The sequence below is a fragment of the Mercenaria mercenaria genome, chromosome 1 (assembly GCF_021730395.1).
Source record: "Mercenaria mercenaria strain notata chromosome 1, MADL_Memer_1, whole genome shotgun sequence".
NCBI classification, from domain to species: Eukaryota; Metazoa; Mollusca; class Bivalvia; order Venerida; family Veneridae; genus Mercenaria; species Mercenaria mercenaria.
Window position 1 is genome coordinate 47,964,752 of NC_069361.1, and position 14,800 is coordinate 47,979,551.

General features: G+C 34.1%; 1 protein-coding gene across 8 annotated transcripts in view; it reads left to right on the forward strand.

Moving 5' to 3' along the window:
* LOC123539383 (striatin-3-like) overlaps positions 1–14,800 on the forward strand; it is a 38,705-nt gene that overhangs the window by 11,080 nt on the left and 12,825 nt on the right. For 3 of the 8 annotated variants that reach the window (XM_045323953.2, XM_045323981.2, XM_045323959.2), the window contains 4 exons: positions 4,032–4,136; positions 7,060–7,182; positions 13,660–13,817; positions 14,272–14,447. In XM_045323953.2, coding sequence (XP_045179888.2) covers positions 4,032–4,136; positions 7,060–7,182; positions 13,660–13,817; positions 14,272–14,447 — 562 coding nt within the window. The remainder of the gene's footprint in view (positions 1–4,031; positions 4,137–7,059; positions 7,183–13,659; positions 13,818–14,271; positions 14,448–14,800) is intronic. The other 5 variants (XM_045323973.2, XM_045323999.2, XM_045323967.2 and 2 more) reach the window with 3 other exon arrangements.

Below are 14,800 nucleotides of genomic sequence, written 5' to 3' on the forward strand. Positions count from 1 at the left end.
TGACCCTTAACAAATTGGTAGTAATGGTGTCTTTGAAGTAATTAATTAACAGTTACAGTTGCTGTTAAAATGAATACCACCACTCTGTTTTAGTTTGGGAAATACCCAGAAGATAAATGAAATTAATTTTACTTTAAACCCCAGTCACACATACAGCGCGGATAGCTATGTCTAGCCACGGATAGAAACGTAGTAATTCGTATCGATCCCTACCTCAGCTGTACTTTAAAGTAGTAATCCATATGTGGATTACTACGTTTCTATCCGTGGCTAGACGTAGCTATCCGTGCCGTACTGGAGTATAAAATTGGCTGATGGCAAATAAATTGATTGAGGTATATCTCTCTCTCTCTGTACATAAAATTGATTTATAATATTAAATTAGAAGAACAAAGTCTTTGTGAATTATTTTCTCAAAAAAAAGGTAGTATGTACATGCATTTAATGTCTTTTAGGGTGTTTAGAAATAAAGTTATTTTCTGTAAATGAAAATGATGGTAGAATTCTCTCAGATACGGTGTTCAGTATACAGTGTTGTGATGTATTCCTATCATCCCTATATCACTGTTAGGTTTTCTGTTTTTACTTTTTTTACATCTGAAGGAAGTAATCTGTAAATCCTGTAAATTTATAAAGGTTGGAAAACATTTTTAATACATCTGTTAGCTCTTCATTCAGTAAAGTTTTAAGGAACACCCCTTCGAATAATAAATGGTACTGCCCAAATTGAGTGATAGACAAGTCTGTTTTAGAAAGTTAGCAGGGTAAAGGTTAAAGAAACTGGAATAGAAGATTGGTGCAGATGTACATTATACCTCACACACTCATACCTAACATAGGAAGCACTGTATAGATTCAGATAAGAAATGACAAGTATTATTCTCAGTTTTAGCTTGACTATTCGAAGTATAAGTAGAGCTGTTGCATTCAACCATTCATCAGTGTCCCAGTTTGTCAAAGGTTTTGTATGTAAGCTGGTATCACTGTAACTACTCAGGGCTTTTTCACCCAATCTCACGGGGCCGATATTCGGCCCCATTCCCAATGCCAAATATGCTCTATTTTTCCCAATCTGGAGCAAAAATTCCCAATCCAATGAAAAATTTCCCAACTGAAATCAGTTACTTTCTGTTTTTCAGTAATAATTCTTGCACAATTAGTTTTGTTTGCCAAGTAAATCAAACAAAATGTTAGAAAAACCAACTCGTTTCTATTTTTAGTAACATGACCGTCTGCAACCTCGGCAAAAAATAATTACAAGATTTTGCTGAAGAAATGTATGATTTGTATGCAAAAACCTCTCAAAATGCAAAAAACCACAAATATTAATTGAATAAAGTACCCAAAACATGTTGACAGTTAGTTCTTATACCATTAAAATCAATTGTCACATATTTTCGCGACCCAGTTTTTACACTCGAAAATACACACACTTTGCCATTTTACTTTTTGGATAATTTCAGTTATAACTTTGGTGAAAACAAACTGTAAACAAAAATTTTAGCATGACAAATAAAGAGTTACTGTATTTTTAGGCAATATTGGAACACAATCCTGAAAAAAAAATCCCAATTTCACAAGGGGATACACTACCAGTAAAATTTGAAACTGAAAATTTAAACTAATATATATTAATTAAAAACTCATTTAATTTGTCAGTATATTTTCCCAAATTTGACAATTTACCGCGTTAAAAATTCCCAATATGACCAGGGGCCTTTTTCCCAAAACCCCCTGAAAAAGCCCTGCTACTTGTGGGAATAGATTGAAACTTCATACACTTCTTCACAGTGATGAACTGACTTGCATTGTACAGGTTTCTTAACTTACTTTGCTTTTTGTCGAGTCTGCTTGCGGAAGCGAAGACATAGTTGTCCAAATGGCTGTTGGTGTATGTACGTCCATGCGTCCGTCTGAACTTTGACTTTCATGAAGCAATTTTTAGCTCGACTATACGAAGTATAAGGAGAGCTATCCTACTCGCCCCAGCGTCGGCGTCGGCGTCTTTCCGCGTCCCCACCTTGGTTAAAGTTTTGGTGCACTTTCTCTTTTTTCAACTTATCTCTGTAATTACTTGATGGATTTGATTCAGACTTGAAATACTTATTCCTCATCATCATCCACATCATCTGACATAAGGGCCATAACTCTGGCACCAATATTTCATGAATTATCCCCCCTTTTCACTTAGATTTTCAGGTTAAAGTTTTGATGTACTTTCACTCTATCTCTGTTATTACTTAATGGATTTGATTCAAACTTAAAATAGTTGTTCAACATCATCACCCACATCATATGACACAAGGTGCATAACTCTGGCACCATTTTTTCATGAATTATGCCCCTTTTTACTTAGAATTTCAGGTTAAAGTTTTGGTGCACTTTCACTCTACCTCTGTTATTACTGAATGGATTTGATTCAAACTTAAAATAGTTGTTCAGCATCATCACCCACATCATATGACACAAGATGCATAACTCTGGCACAATTTTTCATGAATTATTCCCCTTTTTACTTAGAATCTCAGGTTAAAGTTTTATGCACTTTCACTCTATCTCTGTTATTAATGAATGGATCTGATTCAAACTTAAACAATTGTTCAACATCATTACCCTTATCATATGACACAAGGTGCATAACTCTGGGACCAATTTTTCATGAATTATTTCCCCTTTTTACTTAGAAATTTAGGTTAAAGTTTTGATGCAATTTCACTCTGTCTCTGTTATTACTGAATGGATTTGATTCAAACTTAAAATAGTTGTTCAACATCATCACCCACACCATATGACACAAGATGCATAACTCTGGCACCAATGTTTCATTAATTATTCCCCCTTTTTACTTAAAATTTTAGGTTAAAGTTTTGATGCACTTTCACTCTGTCTCTGTTATTACTGAATGGATTTGATTCAAACTTAAAGTAGTTGTTCAGCATCATCACCCACACTATATGACACAAGCTGCATAACCCAGGCACCAGTATTTAATGAATTACGCCCCTTTTTGCTTAGGATATACTTATATAGTGTTTTGATACATTTTATCTTTACCTCTCTTATTACTTTAAGTTGATATTTTTGACATAGACTCAGGCTATTGTGCAATATCTTCATCCACAATATATTGGAGTCATTAAACACTCCAGTGACAGCTCTAGTTTCTGCAGATGTGCCCAGTTTCACTATCCAGCATCAAAATAGTCGAGCGCGCTGTCTCCTGTGACAGCTCTTGTGTTTATATTTGGCATGAATGTCAACCTCAGTGAGATGGAGTGTCGTGCGCAAACCCCAGGTTCCTATCTCAAAGGTGATGGTCACAGTTGGAAATCAAAGGTCATGTCATATCTTGTCCGGTCCATAACGTTGACATGCATTGAGGAATCTTGTTTATATTTGGCATGAATGTTTAACTCAATGAGACGGAGTGTCTTATGCAAGTCCAGGTTCCTATCCAAAAGGTCAAAGGTCAGGGTCACAGTTAGGGGTCAAAGGGTGGGCTCAACTTGTTGCCCGAGGGCATCTAGGTTACAAAATAATGCCCCTTTTTGTACGCCCGTCTCTGAAAGAGCAGGGCGTATTATGTGAACACCCGCAGCGGGTGAGCTGTCTGCGTCCAAAAGCATATCCACTCTCTAAGACAAACAGTTTTCATCCAATCTTCACAAAGATCTTCATCTTTTCCTTTTATGTTTATTCAATTAACGAGGCAGTTCAGGTGACAAGACTATTGAATAGTTGAGCTGGCCTATTGAGATTATATAACTAATAACTATAACTGTGTATGATTGTAAAAAACTTAACAAATTTGTTCAGATGAAAGATATTTAAAAAAATTATCGATGCAAAAGAATTCCATTACCGCTTCGTTACTTAAACTATTTCTTTTCACATTATTCTTTTAAACTTGGAAAGATAAAAGTTTCCTGTACTAATTACTAAATTTGTTGGGTTGTGATTTGAAATGCGAGGTGGGGGGGAAAATGATGGGCAAACTCTTTGAACGAAGTGTGTCCCTCTTCTGCACACAGTTAAGAAAGATCTTGGTTCTCCGAATGAAGAGTGGGGCGTCGACCAGCAGCTTATATCAAAACTTAAAGAAGAGTACAAAAAAGAACGGAAAGGAAAGAAAGCAAGTAAGTCACTCATTTAAACCAGGCAGGTTATACTCTGTATATGAACATACTGCTTGATTAGGTGGCAAGCATTTTGTGTGTATTTTTTTATGGGGAATCTTGTATATACATATTTATATTATGCAACAAATGATAATTTCATTATATACTGGTAAATCCATTGTGTAATTTCCCTTAACCAACAGTTTCATGTTTTAATTGATCTTGTTGATTTTATGTTGTGCACTGCAGCTTCAAAAATATACTTAAGCAGTTTTGCCCGTTTTGAAGGTGGTAATATAGTAATTCTCTGAAGTAGAATGGCGGAATTTTCTGTTCATTATGTAAGGTAAATAAGTATGTAATAATGTGCATTTTGTTTTTAAAAAAGAGATTGAAGGCGAAAATCATTTTGAATAAAGATGTGTACAGACAGATGCCTTGATAAATATTTATAACAATGTATTGGATACTGCTTCAGTGCACACATGTCAGTCATTTTTTATGATTTAAATGTTGTAAGTGATCATTTTATTGATTATTTTGCTAAATCTTGCTTTTAGTTGCATGATTTTTAGAATTTTTGCGTGGCTTTTTAATCAGCTGGTGTTGTTGTAGAAATCGTAATGTAGATTAGTGCATTGCTTTAGATTTTTATTATTTCATTCATTTGACAGCTGATTTAAATTTCTTGAATTAAAAAAATGAATAAAGATTCTTTTGTCATATCTACATTAGTTATAACATTACACGAGTTCACACAGAGCATTTGAGTAGAATTTTAAAGAATTATGTAGTGTAAAAATAAGGTTTGAAGAGCAGATTTTCAGTACATCTTAGCATTATAGATTTTATTCATATTTCACATGATTGCATTTGAAAGCTTACACGTTGATTAAAAGTCTGCTGAGTTTTGTTACATTATCTTGTTAGCTCACCTGAGCAATGCTCAGGTGAGTTTTTCTGATCGCTCGATGTCCGGCGTCCGTCGTCTGTCGTCCGTCGTCTGTCAACATTTAGCTTGTGTATGCGATAGAGGCTGTATTTTTCAATTAATCTTCATGAATATTGGTCAGAATGATAACCTTGATGAAATCTAGGCCGAGTTCGAAAATGGGTCATCTCGAGTCAAAAACTAGGTCACTAGGTCAAATCAAAGAAAAACCTTGTGTATGCGATAGAGGCTGTATTTTTCAATTAATCTTCATGAATATTGGTCAGAATGATAACCTTGATGAAATCTAGGCCGAGTTCGAAAATGGATCATCTCGGGTCAAAAACTAGGTCACTAGGTCAAATCAAAGAAAAACCTTGTGTATGCGATAGAGGCTGTATTTTTCAATTGATCTTCATGAGTATTGGTCAGAATGATTGCCTTGATAAAATCTAGGCCGAGTTCGAAAATGGGTCATCTCGGGTCAAAAACTAGGTCATTAGGTCAGATCAAAGAAAAACCTTGTGTATGCGATAGAGGCTGTATTTTTCAATTGATCTTCATGAATATTGGTCAGAATGATAACCTTGATGAAATCTAGGCCATGTTCGAAAATGGATCATCTCGGGTCAAAAACTAGGTCACTAGGTCAAATCAAAGAAAAACCTTGTGTATGCGATAGAGGCGGTATTTTTCAATTGATCTTCATGAATTTTGGTCAGAATGATTACCTTGATGAAATCTAGGCCGAGTTCGAAAATCGGTCATCTGGGGTCAAAAACTAGGTCACTAGGTCAAATCAAGGAAAAACCTTGTGTATGCGATAGAGGCTGTATTTTTCAATTGATCTTCATGAATTTTGGTCAGAATGATTACCTTGATGAAAATTAGACCAAGTTCGAAAATGGGTCATTTGGGGTCAAAAACTAGGTCACTAGGTCAAATCGAAGAAAAACATTGTGTATGCAATAGAGGATGTATTTTTCAATTGATCTTCATGAAATTTGGTCAGAGTGATTGCCTTGATGAAATCTAGGTCGAGTTTGAATATGGGTTATCTGAAGTCAAAAACTAGGTCACTAGGTCAAATTAAAGAAAAATCTTGTGTATGCGATAGAGACTGTTTTTTTCAATTGATTTTTATGAAATTTGGTCAGGATGATTGCCTTAATGAAATCTAGGTCGAATTTGAATATGGGTCATCTGAGGTCAAAAACTAGGTCACTTGGTCAAATCAAAGAAAAAACTTGTGTATGTGATAGGGGCTGTATTTTTCAATTGATCTTCATGAATTTTGGTCAGAATGATTGCCTTAATAAAATCTAGGTCGAGTTTGAACATGGGTCATCTAGGGTCAAAAACTAGGTCATATCTAAGAAAATGCTTGTTTTATCGCAAGAGACCAATTTTTTGGTCCAATCTTAATGAAAATTGGTCAGAATATTTGTTTCCATGAAATCACAAGGTCAAACATGTTTTACACTGTTATGGTGTGTTTCTTAGGTGAGCGACCTAGGGCCATCTTGGCCCTCTTGTTTTAATATATTATCACAAGCAAGTAGCTTCTGTCGGAGGACCTTTTTTTTTCCAAGCAGAATTTGGTGAAGAAAATTTTGAATGTTTTACCACATGGTTTTAAACTGTACAGTCAAAACAAGACATTGCTGTTAGACATGACGTGATCTTAAAGCAGTTGAGCTTTAGAGGTTTTGCGGTCAACCCCCTAGATGGAGTGGAAGTTGCTCAAGACGATTTGACAGAAGACAACATATCTGAAGTCATTTGTAATCCACCTTCCTCATGTTTGGAAGTTGTCAATTGCTTGCAAGGTGAAGATAGTTAAGTGTTGGTACAGAATCCAGGCACACTGGTTAGAATTTTTACACCCCCACCCCACAAGAAAAAAAAATAGAATATGCTCATCCGACAGAGGCTGCTTGTTGAAGTCGAGTTATTTTGTATGCATGTGTTGTGAGTTGCTTTGTTTCAAAGTTGCACATGATTTTCCAGGGCCGAAACGTTCAACGTTACAAGCAATGTTAGCCAATCTTAGTGAAGCGGATGATTTATCGTCGTCCCAGACTGGCGCAGCCAGCTCAAACCAGAATAGCATGTCTGAAGTAGATGACCTCGGTATGCATGGTGATCATATCATTCTAAAAATAGTAACAGCTGTAAATAACATGTTATAGATATATAATAGGAAAACATCCATAAAATAAGGCTGAACTAGAAAACTATGCATGAAAACAGACTAGCAAATTATCCCAATTTAGAATGCATCATTAGTGTCCCAACAATATTGTACCACAGTCATGACAAAATGTTCATAAAATGAAGTTTTAGTCTTTAAAATGGGTTATGTAACATTGATAACCAGTTAAGAGAATACAAAAAAAGTCATGCTCTTCAAAATGAAGGGTTCCGAAAGTAAGATTTATTATAGAACCTTGGTATTTTATTAAAAGTTAAAGGCTTCTGAAAGAGTGTAAGATTGGTTAGAAAATGTTTGATTATTAAATATTTGACAGTAATTTAAGCTTCATAAAATGTCGGTAAACAAAAAGCGGGAAAGATTTTATTCAGGCAGATTCAAAGTGATATTTCAAGCAAGGTGACTGTGAAATTATTTAATTTCATAGGCATGAAATTCGTAGTTTTGACCTGAATTTTGCTTTGAGATGAAACTTTTTGGATCTTAAAATAAAGAGAAAATGTATGGGAATTTTTCCCCTTTGTTGGGTTAAATCTGAGATTAATCTAAACGAAGAAATCAAGGAAAGTTTTTCACCTAGAAATGATTCATAATCTCACAGTATTGTCTTACTGAAAATTTAAGTTATTTAAAATTTGGTGAACGGGTGGCGCAGTCCGTAGATATAATGTGCTAATCAACACATATTTCTTAAATAATTCAAGGCCTTTTTTTGTGGATTATTGTTGAATAAGCCATGGTTCATAGTTTTAAAAACTGCATTAAAATTTAATCACAAGGGCGTAAGATCAAGAGGTTAAATATCCAAGCATCTGAATGATGAACTGTGGTAAATTAGATGATAAGCCACAAGAAGGCATTGTTTATTTTCATTCTAACATGCTCCTCAATGAAATACTACAATAAAAGTTATGCTGAACTTATTCTCGTCTAAGTAATAGAAGAAGTTATGCGGCACTTTAATGTCCTAACGTTTTGTCACTGTGCATCAAACCATTGTTTATAGCAGAATATACAATGCTTGACTTCATTCTTTGTTTAGCTGACAAACAAATAGAACCATGATAGAATGTTTAAAATGTATTGTTTGGACACCCACAGTTTAGTTGATAGTTTTTAACAGATGTGAAACTTTAGCTGGAAATGTCTCTTTGATTCTGACTATAAGTCTTGTCTTAAGTGAAGGTAAGTGTTGCAATATATATTGTTGCATACTATGCTACAGAAATTTATTTTAGGACTTTTTTGGTTGCCATTCTGCTAGTGGTTTTGCTTAAGCTATACATTTCTGTAAGATTCCTGTTTTGCTTAATTTTAGTATTTGCCTTGTTCGGGTTATTTTATTTGACAATTTGAGTCATTTCTCTATTCAGTGTTACATTTGAAGATACATGTGTGAGCTTCCTGTTAAAGAGGTTTGTTTGGTCAATTTTCATAGAATTTGATTTTTTACAGATTTGTAACCTCTTACCTTTCTGTTTAAGAACATATGCACAGTAGCTTGTGTAGACGATTTATTCCAACATAAATTCTAAGTTCTAAGTAAAGATAAAAAAAGATATGAAAATGATTGTAAGACTTCCATTCTTTAACATAAGGAGAGGTTGCAATTTCAAAACATATATGCTTACTAGTACATGTATTTAATTGGTTTACAAATAATTGCTTGCTACATGTAGATGATGACTAGCTCTACTTATGGGTGGTTTTCAAAATAATGAAGCAAAAGTGTGACATAGGGGTTGAAAATTCAAACTTATTTTTTAGGGTGGTCACCTATTTTTTATGATAGCAAATACTTCAAATTTGAAGGAAATAACTCTCGGAAAGTGTTGAGAAATGCCAATAAGAAAATATTTCAGCCTTTAATTCGAAAGTTCAGTGAATTTCCCGTAAGATGGGTGATAAATGTTGCAGTGTTTTATGACAAGGAAATATGTATAACATTAATTTTTTAAACATAAATGATAAGTAATGGGTGTATGTGTATGGTTTGAAACTTATTTACTCATATGTTTGTGGACATTGGTTTTTAAAATCACAATTTCTGCACAAATCTGACATGAAAATAAAACTTTACCTAGAAAAGTTGTTGCTAAATGCAAACTAACTAACATATAATTATAAAACCTATTTTTTTCTCTCACTTTGCATGTTTATAAACCACATGCCAAATTTCAAGAATGTCCAGTAATTCTAATTTCTAGAATTGTCAACTCAAAATTGAGTTATTGTACAGATGCACAGGGGACACATACTGAAGATCAGTGTAATATTCATCCATTATTAGTTTTCTATTCATAAAAAGACTAATGGTGATCAACTTTAGACAAATACCATTAAAAAATTACTTTATTCCACAAAATAACTACAAAATTGAAAATTTTCACTACAAAAACATGAAAATTCAACTGAATGTAATGCTTTAAATGAAAAAATAAGTGACTTTATACATAACTAATACACTGAAATCATTTAGTTTACATGCAATGCTTATTCATAGTAGAAAAATGACAAAATGCCATGCATGATAAAATGGAATAGTAAAATTCATACTTTATAATGTTACTAAAAAAGGGTGCACAGGGGACAAATTGTATCAAAATATTTATTCATAGAATATGTTCATGGTAAGTAAAATTCTTTTAACTACACAATATTTACTAGTGAACATTACATATTTAGGTAAACCTAAAGAGCTTAAGAAGCAATAAAATTGATGTTTCCACTTTTAAACTTGAAAATTGGCAACTTCAGAAATAAATGCAAACAATGAATTTTAAATTGTCCAGGGTTTCTTATATAATGCTAAATTATCAAGTAATGCCTAAATTTTGCTTTCACACTGCTAAGAATATAGAACTGCCACCACAAATTACAGTAATGCTATGGAAATTGATATATGTCAAAAAAGGGTGCACAGGGGACATCACTTTTGGCTCTGTGAATGTTTAACAGTCAGTAATATGTGAAGTTGAATGCTGCTTTTGTATCTGTTGTAACTCCCTTTCAAGGAAAATAAAGTAAAATCCCATTTTATTTAAAGAATATAAGAAATCTGACACTTAACAACTAAAAAGGTGCACAGGGGACATTTTTAGGTGTATAGACATCCATCAAGTTTCTGAGAAAGTTGATTTAATAAAGAAAAAAAATCATAATGTGTCTTCACAGCTGAAGGGATAAGGATCTTAGGAAAACATTAAGACTTTAGAAAAGTAATAGGGTTATGAAATTGTAGTGTTCAACATTTAAATTTAGTATTTTTTTCACTATTTTTTGTGAAGGGGGTTCCATCACAAGATGTGAAATATTGGTAACAATAAGATGTAGGTAATGAAAAGAAGTATTTTATTTAAATGTGCAGAGTTTAAGTTACACAAAAAAGCCAAAGCTGTAACAATAAAGCATGGTTTTAAAAAGTAAGCCACAGTTGAAAACTATACTTCATGTAAAATGTCACACTTTTTTGGGTGCACAGGGGACAAAATTAGCTATATAATTTAATATAACTTTAAAACTGTTTGATTCATTAAGCTGATATCGCACACATTTATTGACTACATTGATTTGGATATAATTTCCCCCAAAATGCATTCTAAAACTAAACTGAATTAAAGTAAGATGAGAGAAAAGAAAAAGCTTCATTATTTTGAAAACCACCCTTATGTGAAAGAAAAACTTCTGATCTTGGGTTTTATAAATACATTTTGAATGTTTAGGATTAACCCGTTTGAATTATATGCTATGTTCTGTATTTTGACACCTCAGACATTTCCTGAATTAAAGGCTGAAAACATACTCATATGTGTACCCATACAAGTATGAAATTGCAACCTCTAATGTTTCTACAGAAATCATTGTTGTGAAAAATGGCCCCTTTTAACTTGAGGACACACATGTATGTAGACTTCTGGTTCAGGTTTTACTCTAACATAGCAACATGATGCATTTTGTATCATGTTAGTACAGCAACATTGTGTTTGCTGTATCAGGTTTGTATAGTAACATAATGGTTGCTGTCTGTATCATGTTTGAATAGCAACATGATGTTTGTTTAATAATGTTTGTATAGCAACATGAAGATTGCTGTATCATGTTAGTATAGCAACGTAATGGTTGCTGTCTGTATCATGTTTGAATAGCAACATGATGTTTGTTTGATAATGTTTGTATAGCAACATGAAGATTGCTGTATCATGTTAGTATAGCAACATGGTGATTGCTGTTTTATGTTAGTATGGCAACGTTATGTTTGCTGTATCATGTTAGTATAGCTACTCCAACCCCCATCTGACACCTGGGCTAAAATATGATCATGATCAGTCACTTGAAAGTAATAGTGACCAGGAAATGGACTAATTTATTATACGTCCAAAGGGACATATTATGTTCTGACACCAGTGTCTGTCCATCCGTCAGTATTTTCATGTCTGCTCTGTAACTCTTGAACCCATAGAAGGATTTAGAAGAAACTTGACACTAATGTTCACCACATCTAGATGACATGCAGAGCGTGTGATTTGGATGGTTAGCCTCAAGATCACACTTAGGGGTCAAAGGTCATATGACGTTGTTTCGTGTCCTTTCTGTAACTCTTGAACTGCTGAAGGGTTTTAAGGAAACTTGGCGCAGATGTTCACCATATAAGATGACGTGCAGAGCGCATGTTTGGATGGCTCGCATAAGGTCACACTTAGGGGTCAAAGGTCATACGTTCGGGCATATATTGCACAGCATTGCAGTGCTCTTGTTCTCTTAAACTATTGACAAAATTGTTCATTTGCTATTTAGTTAGAATCTCTAAAGGACATCTATGTTATACCACATTACTTTATTATTTGAAAATTAGGTATTAGGGAGCGGCTGGATCTGTAGGAAGACCTTTAGTCTGCCTGGACAGTACTGCACAAAAAATTAGATAAATTGAACATAAAAATTATGATATGGAATAGATAGAGGTTATATCAAACAACTGAGCTTTTATGGGCAAATCCAGGCCAGTATGAAAAAATCAGGTCCATTATGAGAAAACTAGGCCAATATGAGATTAAAACATTTTGAGTGGTTAAATTGAGGGGGCCATTACTAAAATTATCATTAATCAAGTGATTTCATATTGGCCTTGTTAGTTGTCCTCTGGCATCTATTGGCCCCTTGCCTGCAGCCTTGGGCCAATATTGTTACCCATAGGCACATAAAGCCAGTTTGAAGAAACAGAAATTTAATCACATAGAACTGGTTAGAATTCTAGGAAGATGTAGCTGTGAACTGACAGATATGGTATGAAAGAATTATTGATGTTAAAAAAAAAAAAAGGTTTTCAACTTTGGAAACATTGAAATACAGTTATCAAGAAACTTAACTGTCTTTCTCATCTGCATGTTTATTTCAATGACATAAAATGTGGGATATGTGAGAACAATGCTACAGATCAATACAGAAACAGCTTTAGCCAGTTAATGTATTAATTACCTTACATGCACATATTACTGCAGTAATACATGGAAATAGATGAGTCATTTCTCCTCAGGAAGCCGAGTGTCCCAAAGCTACACAGCATAAAACAGAATAATTACTGTTTTGTATTACATCCAGTTTCAGAAAGGTTGGATTCTGTATTAACTATTTCTACAGTGAATGGTATACTGATTCATGCTGTCCGTTCTGAATGGTATATCAAGGCAGTACTAACATGATTTGTTGTTTTCAGCTTCCAGCTCTGTGTCCATACCGTCCAACTTTTGAATGAATATCCAAAAATGAATGTTACATGCAAGAAGTTTCAAGTAAAATGGCTATTTTTTTTGGCATTTTACAGTCAAACCAGTCCTAATAACCGCCTCTGAATAAAGACTTGTTACTTCAAAATCTCCTTATCAAGGCAACTATTTTTAGACTGGTTTGACGGTATTTTCATAAGCGGTAACTCTAATTTTGGAGTGGGAGGAAATGTTGCAACAATTGATATACTATGAAAGGGCTGTTTCACAGAAACATGGATTTGTGAAGATAGAATAAATAGGAATTGTGGGATTTATTTGTGGGGATTCGTTTCATGGATTTAAGTCGCCATGAAATTCACAAAATTAGTGCCTTACAAATAGTACTGAATTCACTAATTTTGACAAATTTATCAGGGTCCGACAACTGGTTTGATTGTTCAGTTTTATATTAAAAAATGTTTTTTTTTGCTTTACAGATTACAAGCTAATGAAAGCATAACTTAATTGATTTATGCTTCCAGTGAATTACAGATTTATGTGAATTGCATTCAGGTGATCTGCTGTATGACGGTTACCAGTAGTTACGATTTAGTTGATTGAACCAGTTTGAGGTTTTTATTGTATGTAAGTGAATTATATGAATTATATGTTAATATATATTGTATTCAGCTGGTGTACAGAGCGGCGGTAACTTACAGAGTGGCAACAGGAAGCCTGTGATAGGAGTGAACAGTAATGAAGAAGATCTGGACGCGGCAATTGGGGTCGGTCTAGGCGAGCTGGCTGAGATCACAGTCAACAATGACGCAGATCCTAGCAACTATGATGTAAGTTGTTGTTTGCTGGTTAACTTTTTCTTTAAGGCAATCTTTACATGTGCCGGTAATACTTTGCAGCCAGGCATCATTCTGCTTTTTGAAAGTTTAGGACATATTGACAATAGTCCATCAGTCAATATTTACATTCTGAAAATCTTGCATATTTAACACCTCTTTCTTTACTAAGCAGAGTTGGTTCAAACTTTGGTAGATGAACACCTATGATAAGGTGTAGGAGTTGGTTCAAACTTTTGTAGATGAACACCTATGATAAGGTGCAGGAGTTGGTTCAAACTTCTGTAGATGAACACCTATGATAAGGTGTAGGTATACTTTAGAAATAGTGCTTTGACCATACGGAAATTAATTTGTTAATTTGAAAAAAAAGCTCTTGAATAACTTGTCATAAGATGAAAGTCTATTTACCTTTGTAGACCTGTATGTTTAGTTCATGTCATTTCAGATATCAGCCCCAACAGAAGTATTCAGAAAGACTTGGAATGCTAAGTATACATTACGAAGTCACTTTGATGGTGTTCGAACATTAGCGTTTCATCCAATAGAACCTGTGTTAATAACTGGATCTGAAGATCACACGTTAAAACTATGGAACTTACAGAAAACAGTACCGGCAAAGAAGTAAGATAACCATTCTACTTTAGTTAGATAAAATTTCCAGCCCAGTTAGCTCAGTAGGCTGAAAGTGTGGAGGTGACAAGTTAGATCTTAGAACCTCTGTGGATGAGTTATTAAGATCACTGACTTTGAATCTGTTTCCATCACCTCTGTGGAATTGTTTGAGCCCTGCTTGGGTCATCATGCAACTAAATTACCCGTCTGGCTTTTAAAAAAAGTATTTCAGGTACTGAAATAATGCCGAAACGGATATCTGTGATCTTTATATACTATTTAAAGCTGTAAAAGTTGCCACACCGAAGGATCTGTCGGTATGATTTAAAACCCAACAAGACAAAAACAAAATATCAGTTTCT